Raw genomic sequence first — 17,687 nt, forward strand, 5'->3', positions numbered from 1 at the left:
GACTACCGCCCGTAGCACTCACTTCCGTCATCATGAAGTGCTTTGAGAGACTAGTCAAGGACCATATCACCTCCACCCTACCTGACACCCTAGACCCACTCCAATTTGCTTACCGCCCAAATAGGTCCACAGACGATGCAATCTCAACCACACTGCACACTGCCCTAACCCACCTGGACAAGAGGAATACCTATGTGAGAATGCTGTTCATCGACTACAGCTCGGCATTCAACACCATAGTACCCTCCAAGCTCGTCATCAAGCTCGAGACCCTGGGTCTCGACCCCGCCCTGTGCAACTGGGTACTGGACTTCCTGACGGGCCGCCCCCAGGTGGTGAGGGTAGGCAACAACATCTCCTCCCCGCTGATCCTCAACACGGGGGCCCCACAAGGGTGCGTTCTGAGCCCTCTCCTGTACTCCCTGTTCACCCACGACTGCGTGGCCACGCACGCCTCCAACTCAATCATCAAGTTTGCGGACGACACAACAGTGGTAGGCTTGATTACCAACAACGACGAGACGGCCTACAGGGAGGAGGTGAGGGCCCTCGGAGTGTGGTGTCAGGAAAATAACCTCACACTCAACGTCAACAAAACTAAGGAGATGATTGTGGACTTCAGGAAACAGCAGAGGGAACACCCCCCTATCCACATCGATGGAACAGTAGTGGAGAGGGTAGCTAGTTTTAAGTTCCTCGGCATACACATCACAGACAAACTGAATGGGTCCACTCACACTGACAGCGTCGTGAAGAAGGCGCAGCAGCGCCTATTCAACCTCAGGAGGCTGAAGAAATTTGGCTTGTCACCAAAAGCACTCACAAACTTCTACAGATGCACAATCGAGAGCATCCTGGCGGGCTGTATCACCACCTGGTACGGCAACTGCTCCGCCCTCAACCGTAAGGCTCTCCAGAGGGTAGTGAGGACTGCACAACGCATCACCGGGGGCAAACTACCTGCCCTCCAGGACACCTACACCACCCGTTGTTACAGGAAGGCCATAAAGATCATCAAGGACATCAACCACCCGAACCACTGCCTGTTCACCCCGCTATCATCCAGAAGGCGAGGTCAGTACAGGTGCATCAAAGCTGGGACAGAGAGACTGAAAAACAGCTTCTATCTCAAGGCCATCAGACTGTTAAACAGCCACCACTAACACTGAGTGGCTGCTGCCAACACACTGTCATTGACACTGACCCAACTCCAGCCATTTTAATAATGGGAATTGATGGGAAATGATGTAAATATATCACTAGCCACTTTAAACAATGCTACCTTATATAATGTTACTTACCCTACATTATTCATCTCATATGCATATGTATATACTGTACTCTACATCATCGACTGCATCCTTATGTAACACATGTATCACTAGCCACTTTAACTATGCCACTTTGTTTACTTTGTCTACACACTCATCTCATATGTATATACTGTACTCGATACCATCTACTGTATGCTGCTCTGTACCATCACTCATTCATATATCCTTATGTACATGTTCCTTATCCCCTTACACTGTGTATAAGACAGTAGTTTTGGAATTGTTAGTTAGATTACTTGTTGGTTATCACTGCATTGTCGGAACTAGAAGCACAAGCATTTCGCTACACTCGCATTAACATCTGCTAACCATGTGTATGTGACAAATAACATTTGATTTGATTTGATTTGATTTGATTTGAGCTCTGTCAGGTTGGATGGGGAGTGTCGCTGCACATTTTCAGGTTTCTCCAAAAATGTTAGATCAGGTTCAAGTCAGGGCTCTGGGCCACTCAAGGACATTCAGAGACGTGTCCAGAAGCCACTCCTGCGTTGTCTTGGCTGTGTGCTTAGGGTCATTGTCCTGTTGGAAGATTAACCTTTGCCCCAGTCTGAGGTCCTGAGCGCTCTGGAGCAGGTCTTCATCAAGGATCTCTCTGTACTTTGCTCCATTCATCTTTCCCTTGATCCTGACTAGTCTCCCAGTTCTTGGCGCTGAAAAACATCCCCACAGCATGACGCTGCCACCACCATGCTTCACCATAGGGATGGTGCCAGGTTTCATCCAGATGTGACGCTTGGCATTCAGTCCAAAGAGTTAAATATTGGTTTCATCAGACCAGAGAATCTCACTTCTCATGGTCTAATATTTCTTTAGGTGCCTTTTAGCAACCTCCAAATGGGCTGTCATGTGCCTTTTACTGAGGACTGGCTTCCGTCTGGCCACTCTACTATAAAGGCCTGATTGGTGGAGTGCTGCAGAGATGGTTGGCCTTCCGGAAGGTTCTCCCATCTCAACAGAGGAACTCTGAAGGTGTGTCAGAGAGCCCATCAGATTCTTGGTCACATCCCCGACCAAGTCCCTTCTCCCCCAATTTCTCAGTTATTGGTTCCAAACCTCTTCCATTTAAGAATGATGGAGGCCACTGTGTTCTTTGGGACTTTCAATGCTGCAACATTTTTTGGTACCCTTCCCCAGATCTGTGCCTCGACACAATTCCTTCAACCTCATTGCTTGGTTTCTGCTCTGACATGCACTCTCAACAATGGGATCTTATATAGACAGGTGTGTGCCTTTCAAAATCATATCCAATCAATGGAATTTACCACATGTGGACTCTATCAAGTTATAGAAATATCTCAAGGATGATCAATTGAAATAGGATGCACCTGAGCTCAATTTCGAGTCTCATAGCTAAGGGTCTGACTACTTATGTAAATAAGGTATTTCTGTTTTTTATATTTAATACATTTGCAAACATTTCTAAAAACCTGTTTTCGCTTAGTCATTATAAGGTATTGTGTGTAGATTGATGAGAGAAAATGTTTTTAAAATCATTTTATAGAGTAAGGCTGTAACGTAACAAAATGTGAAAACTGTCAAGGGGTCTGAATACTTTTCGAATGCACTGTATATACTATCTTGAACAAAACGGAAAAGCTTAGAATATCAACTTTGCTTTATCACGTGGGTGAGCCACTGCTAATTATAAAATTGAATTGGAAAATTACGATGGTTTTATTAAACGTGTGACTTTCTATACTAAAGCAATGTGTAGGTTTTTGATCTATTTAAAAAATAACTTTGTCCCATTAAACAAAAAAAAGACTGCCTGCCTCCCAATTGGCACCCTATTCCCTATATAATAGTGCAATACTTTTGATCTATGTAGGGAACAGAGTGCCATTTGGGACACATTCTTGGCACTTTTATACTTTGAGGAGACAGGATCGACGTGGAATATATTAAGAACTATTTCTCGCATCTCAGCATTTTTAAAGATCTGATTGAAGAGCTGATCAAATCATGGTTGGCAGTTATTAATCTTGACACATAGCCAAGAGACATTTCAATTTTTAACATTTATAAATTCTGTTTTAGGAAGATATCCATCCAAGATCAGAGAAATGAAAGAAATAAAAAGAAATGTCACTAAATGTCATCATCAGTTCTCTCAGTGTGTAAAGCAGTATTTCACTTGCTCTGCACACAGGTTCTTCCTCCCTCTATAGATGGTACAGAATGGGGCCAGATTTAAGACTCACCAAGTGCATAGTTTGCACCTGTTCTTTTCCCAAAGGAATTAAACATAGAACAAGGCTAAAATAAAGGTTAAGAGAAGAAGGAAGACCGCTAAGGGAATAAAGGAAGACAGTTGTCATATGCGACTTGGTCCCATGGTTTATATCCAGAACTAGAATGTGAATCATGGAATATAATCATTGTAATACAGTCTATGGTTTCCATCCTGTCCAGATCTCTATGAAGGAGCACCTGGAGGACAGTCTGCTGGAGTGCACCATGCAGGACCTGCTCCGCTACGATGATTACAACAACGACGGACACCTCACTCTGCACGAGTTCTACACTGCTTTTCGTAAGTCCAGCTTTAAATCCACTTATCTCTCCCCCTCAATCTATCTCTATCTCGCTCTCTTTCTCTCTCTTTCTCTTTCCCCCTCTCTCAGGCCACCTCATCAGGATAAGACCGGATCAGACCAGATAAACCTGGCTCAGGCTACGCAACAATCTGGCAGTCCTCTGCCCTGTTCGCCAAGCCAGGTCTCATTATGGGCCTCTGAGCTGTGCTGAGCTGTGGCTGAGAGCACCTGGTCATCAGAACTAATAAACCTATTCACACAGACAATAATGGCAGTTTGGATTTGGGCTGGAACAGAGGATGACAAAACCACCCTATGACTGGAGTTGTGTTACCTATGAGAGGCCATCTCTACACAACCAAACCCCCTCTCTCCCCCATACATTTCAGCCAGTATGATTAGAAACCAGATACGCGATCTGAGCCCCAAAATGGATAGCCCAGACCGAAAAGGACGGTCCACCCAATTGGACAAAGCCGATAAACAGGCTGTTAGCAGTAGATGGTGTGGGACAATTTTGAAGGCTTTCGCAAAAAACACAGGTCCATTAAGCCTCAACAGTCATTAACCATACAGTAGTAATAATTGGGTTTTAGTGTAATCATTGTTGTCATTATACCGTTACTTTGCTTTCAGCTTCCAGACGGGCTGTGAGCATGGCTGGCGGTGGGTCTGTTTGGAGGAGGGTATAACTGATGTCTAACAGGGGGATGAAGGAGAGGGTTGGACTAATAAAACATGTCATTGATCAGACATTGTTCAAGGCTGATGTGTTACGTAAGACTAAAACAAGGAGTGGGTATATTTATTAAGAAGAGGCTCATCTTGTGTTATGGTTTATATTCAATGGATGGATATTCCTGCGATGAGTTGTTCTCCCTTGTGAAAGGAAAATGAAGTCGAGATGCCAGGTTATAGCTCAGGTGTTTCCACACAAGCTCTCCCTGTGGATGCCATGCTTGGTAGATATACTGGACAACGACATTCACTGGTAAGAGCCCCGTTCTGCAGATGCTGTTGTGTAGGGAGAGGGTTCTGTTCCATAACAGGAAGACAAATTTCATTCCAAAGTTGGAGTTCACTTTGGCTTTAGAAACTCCTCTGAGGAAGTGACTGTGTTTGGCTTTAGAAACCTTAATCAGGAAGTGATGGTATCTGGCTTTAGAAACACAAATCAGGAAGGGATGGTATCTGGCTTTAGAAACCCCCCTCAGCAAGTGAGGGTATTTTGCTTTAGAAACCCCCCTCAGGAAGTGATGGTATTTGACTTTAGAAACCAACCTCAAGAACTGATGGTATTTGGCTTTGGAAACCCCAATCAGGAAGTGATGGTATTTGGCTTTAGAAACCCCTCCTCAGGAAGTGAGCGTAATTGGCTTTAGAAACCCCCCTCAGGAAGTGATTGTATTTGGCTTTAGAAACCCCCCTCGGGAAGTGATGGTATCTGGCGTTAGAAAGCCCCCTGAGGAAGTGATTGTATTTGGCTTTTGAAACCCCCCTCAGGAAGTCATGGTATTCGGCTTTAGAAACCCCCCTCAGGAAGTGATGGTATCTGGCTTTAGAATCCCCCCTAAGGAAGTGATGGTATCTGGCTATAGAATCCCCCCTCAGGAAGTGATGGGATCTGGCTTTAGAATCCCCCCTCAGGAAGTGATGGTATCTGGCTTTAGAATCCCCCCTAAGGAAGTGATGGTATCTGGCTTTAGAATCCCCCCTCAGGAAGTGATGGTATCTGGCTTTAGAATCCCCCCTAAGGAAGTGATGGTATCTGGCTTTAGAAACCCCCCTCAGGAAGTGATGGTATCTGGCTTTTGAATCCCCCCTAAGGAAGTGATGGTATCTGGCTTTAAAATCCCCCCTCAGGAAGTGATGGTATTTACATTGATCTACTTTGTCTACTACATCTGACAGTTCAGCATAGCATTGTTGTTTATTTTCTTCCGTTTCCAGCATCCTGTTGCTTTAGTCTTTGCCCTGGTCTGTCAGGAGGGTTTTGAATAAATGTCCAATTCCCTTCGTGCTATAACTGTACATTTATAATCACAGACCATTTTTCAGTCAGAAAAATAACTGCTTGAATTTTGGCCCAATGAGTATTCAACAAATAGTAGCATTCGTCAAATCAAATCAAATGACATGTATTTATATAGCCCTTCGTACATCAGCTGATATCTCAAAGTGCTGTACAGAAACCCAGCCTAAAACCCCAAACAGCAAGCAATGCAGGTGTTGAAGCACGTTGGCTAGGAAAAACTCCCTAGAAAGGCCAAAACCTAGGAAGAAACCTAGAGAGGAACCAGGCTATGAGAGGTGGCCAGTCCTCTTCTGGCTGTGCCGGGTGGAGATTATAACAGAACATGGCAACGATGTTCAAATGTTCATAAATGACCAGCATGGTCAAATAATAGGTCTGGGACAGTTAGCAAGTCCGGTGAACAGGTCAGGATTCCATAGCCGCAGGCAGAACAGTTGAAACTGAAACAACAGCATGGCCAAGTGGACTGCGGACAGCAAAGAGTCATCATGCCAGGTAGTCCTGAGGCATGGTCCAAGGGCTCAGGTCCTCCGAGAGAGAGAAAGAAAGAGAGAAAGAGAGAATTAGAGAGAGCATACTTAAATTCACACAGGACACCGGATAAGACAGGAGAAGTACTCCAGATATAACAAACTGACCCTAGCCTCCCGACACATAAACTACTGCAGCATAAATACTGGAGACTGAGACAGGAGGGTCTGGAGACACTGTGGCCCCATCTGATGATACCCCTGGACAGGGCCAAACAGGAAGGATATTACCCCACCCACTTTGCCAAAGCACAGCCCCCACACCACTAGAGGGATATCTTCAACCACCAACTTTCCATCCTGAGACGAGGCTGAGTATAGCCCACAAAGATCTCCGCCACGGCACAACCCAAGGGGGGGGCGCCAACCCAGACAGGAAGATCACATCAATGACTCAACCCACTCAAGTGACGCACCCCTCCCTGGGACGGCATGAAAGAGCACCAGTAGGCCAGTGACTCAGCCCCTGTAATAGGGTTAGAGGCAGAGAATCCCAGTGGAAAGAGGGGAACCGGCCAGGCAGAGGAGGTTCGTTGCTCCAGAGCCTTTCCGTTCACCTTCACACTCCTGGGCCAGACTACACTCAATCATATTTATTTAGTGCTTTATCCAGGTAGCCGGAAAGTAAGCATTGCAGTAGTCTAACCTAGAAGTAACAAAAGCATGGATTACTTTTTCTGCATAATATTTGGACAGAAAGTTTATTATTTTTGCAATGTTACGTAGATGGGAAAAAGCTGTCATTGAAACAGTCTTGATATGTTTGTCAAAAGAGAGATCAGGGTCCAGAGTAAAGCTGAGGTCCTTCACAGTTTTATTTGGGACGACTGTACAACCATTAAGATTAATTGTCAGATTCAACAGAAGATCTCTTTGTTTCTTGAGACCTAGAACAAGCATCTCTGTTTTGTCCGAGTTTAAAAGTAGAACGTTTGCAGCCATCCACTTCCTTATGTCTGAAACACAGGCTTCTAGCGAGGGCAATTTTGGGGCTTCACCATGTTTCATTGAAATGTACAGTTGTGTGTCATCCGCATAGCAGTGAAAGTTAACATTATGTTTTCGAATGACATCCCCAAGAGGTAAAATATATAGTGAAAACAAGAGTGGTCCTAAAACGGAACCTTGAGGAACACCGAAATTTACAGTTGATTTGTCAGAGGACAAACCATTCACAGAGACAAACTGATATCTTTCCAACAGATAAGATCTAAACCAGGCCAGAACTTGTCCGTGTAGACCAATCTCTCAAAAAAGAATGTGGTGATCGATGGTATCAAAAGCAGCACTAAGGTCTAGGAGCACGAGGACAGATGCAGAGCCTCGGTTGATGCCATTAAAAAGTAATTGACCCCCTTCACAAGTGCAGTCTCAGTGTTATGATGGAGTCTAAAACCAGACTGAAGCATTTCGTATACATTTTTTGTCTTCAGGAAGGCAGTGAGTTCATAAATGATGGAAAGTTTGAGAGCTTGTCTCAGCCAAAAGAAGAAGAGACCTCTTGTTCTTTACAAAGCGGAATAAGTGATGGTCGTCGAATAGCCGCAGTGCCTGTGGTGGAGCTGAGATAAATGTACACTGACTCTTACACACTGGATGTGCGTACAGTATTTCTCTATTGTGGGTGGTTATATTTGTCCTATTTCACACTTGTATTAATTAGATGTTGTTTTTGCATATCCCAACTCCTCCTGAGTCTTCGTCGGAAAGTGGGGTCATGGCCGGAGAAGAGAAGGGAGTAGAGGAAAGGAGAGGAGAGGAAGAATGATGCAATACGAGGGAGGAGAGGGAATGCTGGAGTTAGAGGCATTGTGCTCAGAGCTCCCTTCGCTGGGAGTCTATTTGTTTTTCATGGTTGCCATTAATAATGGAATTATAAGGACATGCCGAGCTGCGCTGGCTGGCACCGTCAGCAGATCTGCTTAATTAATCAAGTGGCTGTTGTGGAGGAGATAGGGGAGATAGGAGTCAGGGGGAGGAGGAGGAGGAGGAGGAGAGAGGGGTCAGAAGGAGGAGGAGAGAGGGGTTAGGAGCAAGAGGAGGTGAGAGGGTCAGGGGGAGGAGGAGAGAGGGGGTCAGGGGGAGGAGGAGGAGAGAGGGGTTCAGGAGGAGGAGAGAGGGGTCAGGAGGAAGAGGAGAGAGGGGTCAGGAGCAGGAGGAGGCGAGAGGGGTCAGGAGGAGGAGGAGGAGGGGGAGGGGGAGATAAGGGTCAGGAGGAGGAGGAGAGAGGGGTCAGGAGGAGGAGGAGAGAGGGGTCAGGAGCAGGAGGAGGCGAGAGGGTCAGGGAGAGGGGGAGGAGGAGTCAGGGGGAGGAGGAGATAGGAGTCAGGGGGAGGAGGAGAGAGGGGTTCAGGAGGAGGAGAGAGGGGTCAGGAGGAAGAGGAGAGAGGGGTTAGGAGCAGGAGGAGGCGAGAGGGGTCAGGGGGAGGAGGAGTCAGGGGGAGTGGGAGATAGGCCTTACACACGCATGCACGCTCTTCTCTTCAGGAAACACAAACGACTCATAGTCGGAATCTGGGGTGCTTCAAGAATTCTGGGAAGTTTAGACTATTCAAAGTGGGAAAAAAGGTCTAAACTTCCCAGAATTCTTGAAGCACCCCAGGATTCCGACAATGAGTCGTTTGTGTTTCCTGAAGAGAAGAGCGTGCGCGCGTGTGAGACGGGTCAGGGGGTGGAGGCAGCAGGGGTCAGGGGGAGGAGGAGATAGGGATCAGGGGAAGGAGGAGAAAGGGATCAGGGGAAGAGGTGGCAGGGGTCAGGGGGAGGAGGAGAGAAGGGTCAGGGGGAGGAGGTGAGAGGAAAAATAGGGAAAAGAAGGGGAGACAAGTGTAATTGGTTGGAAAGTGTGTGTGTGTGTGTGTGTGTGTGTGTGTGTGTGTGTGTGTGTGTGTGTGTGTGTGTGTGTGTGTGTGTGTGTGTGTGTGTGTGTGTGTGTGTGTGTGTGTGTGTGTGTGTGTGTGTGTGTGTGTGTGTGTGTGTGTGTGTGTGTGTGTGTGTGTGCGCGCATGATGGAATGTGCTGAGGGACAGGGTTTGCAGTGGGGAGGAATGGCCCTGTCTATGTGAAGGTCAGGAAAAGCGGCACGCGCCAGTCCCCTGTCTGTGTGAAGGTCAGGAAAAGCAGCACGCGCCAGTCCCCTGTCTGTGTGAAGGTCAGGAAAAGCGGCACACGCCAGTCCCCTGTCTGTCTGAAGCTCAGGAAAAGCTGCACGTGCCAGTCCCCTGTCTGTCTGAAGCTCAGGAAAAGCTGCACGTGCCAGTCCCCTGTCTGTCTGAAGCTCAGGAAAAGCTGCACGCGCCAGTCCCCTGTCTGTCTTAAGCTCAGGAAAAGCGGCACGCGCCAGTCCCCTGTCTGTCTGAAGCTCAGGAAAAGCGGCACGCGCCAGTCCCCTGTCTGTGTGAAGGTCAGGAAGAGCGCCTCGCGCCAGTCCCCTGTCTGTGTGAAGCTCAGGAAAAGCTGCATGTGCCAGTCCCCTGTCTGTGTGAAGGTCAGGAAGAGCGGCTCGCGCCAGTCCCCTGTCTGTGTGAAGCTCAGGAAAAGCTGCATGTGCCAGTCCCCTGTCTGTGTGAAGGTCAGGAAGAGCGGCTCGCGCCAGTCCCCTGTCTGTGTGTGATCTATATGCTCCACAGGGGAAGATTACACAGGCCATCAGAAGGGTACGCTTATCACAAGGAGATCACAGCTCTCCAAGGGATGAAAATAACTACATTAGCAAAGGCACAGTCAAATCAAATTTTATTTGTCACATACACATGGTTAGCAGATGTTAATGCGAGTGTAGCGAAATGCTTGTCAATTAAACCCACCCGTAGAAAGACACAGCTTCTCTCCGTCCGCAGCACATTTTTAATAGTTTTCTCTCTCTAACTTTCCCAGCTAGTGAAAAACAGCCTACATGTACATTATAAATTGCAACTGTGGACAACCTCAATCTTTATGTCATTGTCCAACAAATAACCACACATGAAGTTGTAGCCTGCAGTGAGTAGTGGAATATCATTAGCTAAGCATAGGAGAGAGTGACTTTAGATAGCTATACTAAAGGTCTATTCCACCTGTCTACCTCCCCGGTTGGCTCCTCTGCTCTCCTCCAGCTCCTCTCGGTTCCACATTGGTGTTTTATTTGAAGGATCATTATGATGACTCCACGGCCTTCACGGATCATTTCCAATAGAGTATTTTTATGGTTTCCGGCACATTCATTGTGTCAGCTGTGCGCTGAGGTAATTACATTCTGTTGGTTTGCTGTGTTAGCCCTTAATAATGTGTGACAGAAACAGAGAATGTCCTGTCACCACATCTCTTCCTCCACATGTCCACAGTTTTACAGTTTCCACAGGCAGTCCCTTAAATACCGCCAACGGTCAGACGGCAAACAACGAGAAGTCAGAGGATTCGAGTGTTCTGCATACCACCTTGAGACAAGCGAAGCGAGTCACCATGGCAACTGTAGGTGCCTCTGTAATCTTGGAATCATCTCTTTCGTGAGGCACTTAACAGTGCAGCCCTCCCTATAGAGAAGACGAAAAGAGAAGAGGAGGACAGTACAGAAGGAAAGTGTTTACGCTCATTAACTTGTCTGTTACACTGAGCCTAAACCGCACATTTCATTGTACAGGTACAATGGGTGTCTGGATAAAGGAACGAAAGATGTCCGTACAGGGAGACCTGAAGGAAGCTTCAATAAATATTAAATGTCAAACAGAAAATATGATCCAACATCTTGAACATTGTAAAATACCACAGAGCTTTTTATTTTTACAATAGAAACATCCAACCATATGTCAAATAATACTGCAGAGCTGTATGCTGCAAATAAATCCATATCCTTGTTAGGCTGGCAGAATTATTATTCACTTGTTTACACAGACAGCTAAATACATCTAAAAAGGAGATCAAAAAGTAATGCTTTAGTGTTTCAGCAGTTGGCTGAAAGATCAAACAATTACAGGGAAATGTTGGAAGATCATTCATGTTTGCCAGCCAAAATAATTGTCTAAGAAAAGGACTTCCAGCAGAGTTCACCGAGAGGATGTTTGGCTTCCTTTTCTTCTACATGAGAACGCACTGTTCACTCAAAGTCTTAATAATCTCCAATCTAATGTCCAATCCTTGAGTTTGACTAAAAGACACCCAGCCGGGGGAAATGTAATACAAGATCTGACAGAAAAACACTTAGTTAAGTTAATGTAATATTCAAATATTTCCTATCTCCAACATCATCAGTGAGCCACTTGATCATTAAAAAGGTGAACTCTAACTGGAGAGGCGTTGTGCTTCCAGCCATCTAATATCTATGATAATTACTAGAGGATAATCCTCCCATCTCTCGTTCTCTTTCATTTCAACTCTTTTCATTTCACCCCTTCAATAGTTCTTCTCTAATTAAGCGGAGAGATGCGTATCATCGTGTCCTGCGGAATGGCTCAGGACAAATCTGTAACCCCTGAATCTTCTACTCTTCCATCCTCCTCGCCATCTCCTTCTTTCTCCACCATCAAATTGTGCCAGGAGTCCTTGGGAACCGTCACACCATTCTTCACACATAGAGGCCCCCGGCTGTTAGCTGCACAGCATGTTGTCTTCTTTTATATCTCACTCCAACTCTTGCTCCAGCAAGGAAATCATTCATTATCATGCCTCCATTGATTCACTCTTTCTGTGTGTTTCGATGCACCCACTGCAACTTCAAAACAAGTGTGTCTGGGAGTGGAGCTGAGTGTCCCACTCTACACCCCCCCCCCCTTCTCCATGAGAAGAGAGTTAGACCCAGAGAAAGTGTTGTCAGACCCAGAGAAAGTGTTCCTCTGATCAGTCCGAATCTGTTGTGGAGAACTGTACACCCTCCTGTCACCATCAGCGTAGACAACATTTCCCTGGAACAGGAAAGCAGATAAAAAAAATACAGTTTTAAAAAACGCCTTTTGAAAGAGTGTGATACAACAAAGATATTTGTGTTAATTGTTATTGTATTGTTTGAGTAAGTTCTCTGTAAGCATTATACCACGTTAAATAGTATTTGATGGTAAAAACGCATAACTGCAATGAGGACTTGTACAATGAGGACTTGTGTTATGTTAGAAAACCAAATCCATTGAGTGAATACACTTTTTGAGATGTTTATTTTTGTTCATGTATTCAATCAATATCGATCTTTCTTGAAGGAAGGAAAAATCCCAACACAACCATTGTCTGGTATGAAGTTAATGATCATATTATGCTGTGCTCTGCTGTCTATAACAACTCTGCAGAGAAACATCCCTGCCTGGTGTCGTTGGTTGAGCATGAGGAGCTGAACTGACAAACACACTACATCTGGGTTATCGAAGAGAGAGAGGAAAAAAGAGAGAGAGAGAGCGAGGCCTTCAGAGACACTCTGTCAGTGTCTCCCTGACTTGGCTACAAGCAACATAGCCTTTGCCTCAAGGAAATGATGCATTTAGCCTGCTTAGTGGTAGAGCAAGCTTTTTGTTCATCAAGGTCAACCTACAGAACTCCCATATTCAAACATAGCCCATGTTGCAATGTTGCCCTTACCTCTATGTGAACTATGGAAACAGCAAGGAAGGGTATCGTTTCTTGTTTTAGATAAAGTTGTAATGTTGGTATCTCTATACTCTATATTTTTTTGCAGGAATGAATAAGAATTTTCAAGTCAGAATAACAAGCATTTTCAAGTAATAGGAAAAATATGAATTTTCAAGTCCGTAATTAGCAATGTAATAATTTTGCAGACTGGTGGCTTCTAGACCTATTTTCCAGTTATTTCTTGCTCCAGGAACCAAGAGCCCAGGAGAGATCTCAAAGCAATTAATCAACTTAATCAACTCATCGGGTCCTTTTCTAGAAACCTTTGAGTATTTCACTCTGTGCCCTATTGGCTTGGTTAATAACTAATGAAATAATTTTATGTCACACTGTAGGTAACCATTGTTATGACGTTCTTTGCAAGAAAACCTGTCTGAAAGAAGGAGAGCCATGTAATTAACGATTGTGTCACGCCCTGACCTTGGAGACCCTTTTTATGTCTCTATTTGTTTTGGTCAGGGTGTGATTTGGGGTGTGCATTCTATGTTTTGTTATCTATGATTTTTGTATTTCTATGTTTTGGCTGTGTATGGTTCTAAATCAGGGACAGCTGTCTATCGTTGTCTCTGATTGGGAACCATACTTAGGTAGCCCGTTTTCCCTCCTTTCTTTGTGGGAAGTTGACTTCGTTTAGGGCACATAGCCTTTAGCTTCACGGTTTGTTTGTAGTGTTTATTGTCTTTTGACAGCGTCATCTTAAATAAAGAATATGTACGTTCACCACGCTGCACCTTGGTCCTCCTCCTTCAACAGTCGCGACAGATTGTCCTCATTGAGACGAATGTTGAACGGACTTATGGACTGGCAGTCGTTAAAAATCTATATCGGTCGTGTTAGTTGGTTTGGCAGTGTAAATTGTGGGTTTTGTGTGTTCTGTTTCAGAGGATCTGTAGAGATTTACACAGATTATTTTGTGTTTAAAATAAATATCGCACTAGTATCATTTTGGGATTCCTGTGTTGGGTGCTTGCACACAGTGCAGTATTTCGAGAGTCGTCACTGAAGTTATTGTACATAATTTTGGACAAAACATCAAAGTTAAATTGAACAGTTAAGATTGCAATTTAAAACGTTATATTTAACTGACCCCCAAATGCCAATGTGGGTTTATTTAATATTGAAATCAAGACTGGTAGGTACAGAAGAGTATGACGTGTCCTTCTGAATTAGTGCTGTCTTTTTAGTAAGGTTCACTATAAACAGCATTTGTTGTCCTTCTTACCCTTAGCCATCAACATTGAGAGAAAATATAACAAGAGAAGTATCATATCAGTTTATACTCTACAAAGAACTTTTCGCTCTTGAAAAAATACTTTGGACTAGGTCAAACTGAACATGCGATTATTGCTTGAGAGGAAAGTGAATGTTATTTTCCTTCCATTCTGTCCTCAGAGGAAACAGGACAGGTTGTACGGTCACACAGACCAGTGAGGAAAGGCATAGTACATGGACCGGGACAGTGAGGAAAGGCACAGTCACATGGACCGGGACAGTGAGGAAAGGCACAGTCACATGGACCGAGATAGTGAGGAAAGGCACAGACACATGGACCGGGACAGTGAGGAAAGGCACAGACACATGGACCGGGACAGTGAGGAAAGGCACAGTCACATGGACCGGGATAGTGAGGAAAGGCACAGACACATGGACCATGGCAGTTAGGAAAGGCACAGACACATGGACCGGGACAGTGAGGAAAGGCACAGTCACATGGACCATGGCAGTGAGGAAAGGCACAGTCACATGGACCGGGACAGTGAGGAAAGGCACAGACACATGGACCGGGACAGTGAGGAAAGGCACAGTCACATGGACCAGGACAGTGAGGAAAGGCACAGTCACATGAACCGGGACAGTGAGGAAAGGCACAGTCACATGGACCATGGCAGTGAGGAAAGGCACAGTCACATGGACCGGGACAGTGAGGAAAGGCACAGACACATGGACCATGGCAGTGAGGAAAGGCACAGTCACATGGACCATGGCAGTGAGGAAAGGCACAGTCACATGGACCGGGATAGTGAGGAAAGGCACAGTCACATGGACCGGGACAGTGAGGAAAGGCACAGACACATGGACCGGGACAGTGAGGAAAGGCACAGACACATGGACCGGGATAGTGAGGAAAGGCACAGACACATGGACCGGGACAGTGAGGAAAGGCACAGACACATGGACCGGGACAGTGAGGAAAGGCACAGTCACATGGACCATGGCAGTGAGGAAAGGCACAGTCACATGGACCGGGACAGTGAGGAAAGGCACAGACACATGGACCGGGACTGTGAGGAAAGGCACAGTCACATGGACCGGGATAGTGAGGAAAGGCACAGTCACATGGACCGGGACAGTGAGGAAAGGCACAGACACATGGACCGGGACAGTGAGGAAAGGCACAGACACATGGACCGGGATAGTGAGGAATGGCACAGTCACATGGACCGGAATAGTGAGGAAAGGCACAGTCACATGGACCATGGCAGTGAGGAAAGGCACAGACACATGGACCGGGACAGTGAAGAAAGGCACAGTCACATGGACCGGGACAGTGAGGAAAGGCACAGTCACATGGACCATGGCAGTGAGGAAAGGCACAGTCACATGGACTGGGACAGTGAGGAAAGGCACAGACACATGGACCGGGATAGTGAGGAAAGGCACAGTCACATGGACCGGAATAGTGAGGAAAGGCACAGTCACATGGACCGGGACAGCTGAGCATTGTCAGCCCCCATTTACTGTTGTCTCCCATCAGAGTCCCTTTGACTGTATGTATTCACCTCACCGTCTGGCTCCCTGCCCTGCCATCTGCCATAAATGTCGCCACGGAGCGGTGAGGGTGACAACTGCCCCAAGGCCAGTGACATCTGACCACAGCCTCTCCCCAAGTCTCTATGGATCTCACAGTGGTCTGACATCATACTACTTGACAAGAGCTAGGCCCTGACACCTATGTTGGTTACTGACTTACACTAACGGCTGAGGCCATTGCTAGCAGTCACACACAATGTGCTATGGAACGGAATGTTCTCACGCATGCTTAGTAACGTAGGCTTGCTGTCTAACATGCTAGCATAGCAACTAACCCAAACAATTCACTTGAAACAGTACATTTTGTAATGTTTGTCACATGTTTGATATCAAATCAAATTGTGGTCACATACACATGGTTAGCAGATGTTATTGCGAGTGTAGCGAAATGCTTGTGCTTCTAGTTCCGACAGTGCATCAATATCTAACAAGTAATCTAACAATTCCACAACAACTACCTAATACACACAAATCTAAGTAAAGGAATGGATATATATATATATAAATATATACATGTAAATATATGATGAGCAATGACCGAGCGGCATAGGCAAGATGCAATATATGGTATAAATACAGTATATATATATAAATATATTATGAGATGAGTAATGCAAGATATGTAAACATTATTAAAGTGGCATTATTAAAGTGACAAGTGATCCATGATTTCAGGTCTGTATGTAGGCAGCAGCCTCCCTGTGTTGTACATTCACTTGAGATAGACGTGAATGTACAAAAAGTGAATAGAAGCCCAGTGCAGTCAATAACGTGATTATCATGTGTTATATACTGTATATTTCTACACAATGAGGTTGGAATAATATTGTGAAAATGATGATAATGCCCTTTAGTGTAAGAGCTGTTTGAAAAGACTGCCTGAAATGTCAGCCTGTTATGGTGGGATTGAGTTTTTTCCTGCCTGGTGAAATCACCAGGCTGTAAATTTGTTAATAGACCAATATGAAAGAGAGTTCCAAACCTCTCTGCCAATAACAGTTAGTTTTCAGTTTTCTCACCCCCAATCAGACCACCCCAAGCAAAATTCTTGCTTGAGAAATTACTATTTTCTACAAAGTCAACTACCCACACTGAGACAAGGGGAAAAAGGGCTACCTATGTATGATTCCCAATCAGAGACAACGATAGACAGCTGTCCCTGATTGAGAACCATACCCGGCCAAAACATAGAAATAAAGAAACATAGAAAACAAAACATGTCCACCCCACATCACACCCTGACCTCACCAAAGAGAGAAATAAAACGGCGCTCTAAGGTCAGGGCGTGACAACTGCATCCTCTTTTTCAGTACTGTAAATGTTTTTGCTGTTGTGGTAACAGTTTTTTTTTGTGCTTTATTTCTATGTCTGGTGATTACAGTAGTGCATTTTTAATGCAGATTGCTAAAATCTATGTCCTAGTATAGCTGACATGTGAACCAATATTCACAATACCATAACACACTATAAGATCCCCATCAATACCATTCATTGTCCCTTAAAAGCCAAAGCAGGAAAACTGTACTTAATGCACACTGTACTTAATGTACTTAATGGGCTATTAATGCACACTGTACTTAATGTACTTAATGGGCCATTAATGCACACTGTACTTAATGTACTTAATGGGCCATTAATGCACACTGTACTTAATGTACTTAATGGGCCATTAATGCACAACTGTTACTTAGCTATTTCGCTGAAAATACTTAGCTGTCACCATCCCCCTTCCTAGTTTTATGAATAAAACCCAGAATGACATTCAATTGAAAAGTTGCAAATCATGTTTAAACTCAAACCCATTGTCTGACACCCTGTGGTTTTGTACACTCAGAAAAGCAGCAAGACC

The 17,687-nt window shown here is 45.1% G+C and overlaps 1 protein-coding gene across 2 annotated transcripts in view; it reads left to right on the plus strand.

Annotated features, from left to right (window-relative positions):
- The window catches only part of LOC124013740 (follistatin-related protein 4-like), a 293,669-nt gene that overhangs the window by 212,566 nt on the left and 63,416 nt on the right, over positions 1 to 17,687 (plus strand). For both annotated transcript variants that reach the window (XM_046328219.1, XM_046328228.1), the window contains exon 6: positions 3,750 to 3,870. In XM_046328219.1, the coding sequence (XP_046184175.1) occupies positions 3,750 to 3,870 (121 nt within the window). The remainder of the gene's footprint in view (positions 1 to 3,749; positions 3,871 to 17,687) is intronic.

This window comes from Oncorhynchus gorbuscha, linkage group LG02, assembly GCF_021184085.1.
Source record: "Oncorhynchus gorbuscha isolate QuinsamMale2020 ecotype Even-year linkage group LG02, OgorEven_v1.0, whole genome shotgun sequence".
In the NCBI taxonomy this organism is placed as follows: Eukaryota; Metazoa; Chordata; class Actinopteri; order Salmoniformes; family Salmonidae; genus Oncorhynchus; species Oncorhynchus gorbuscha.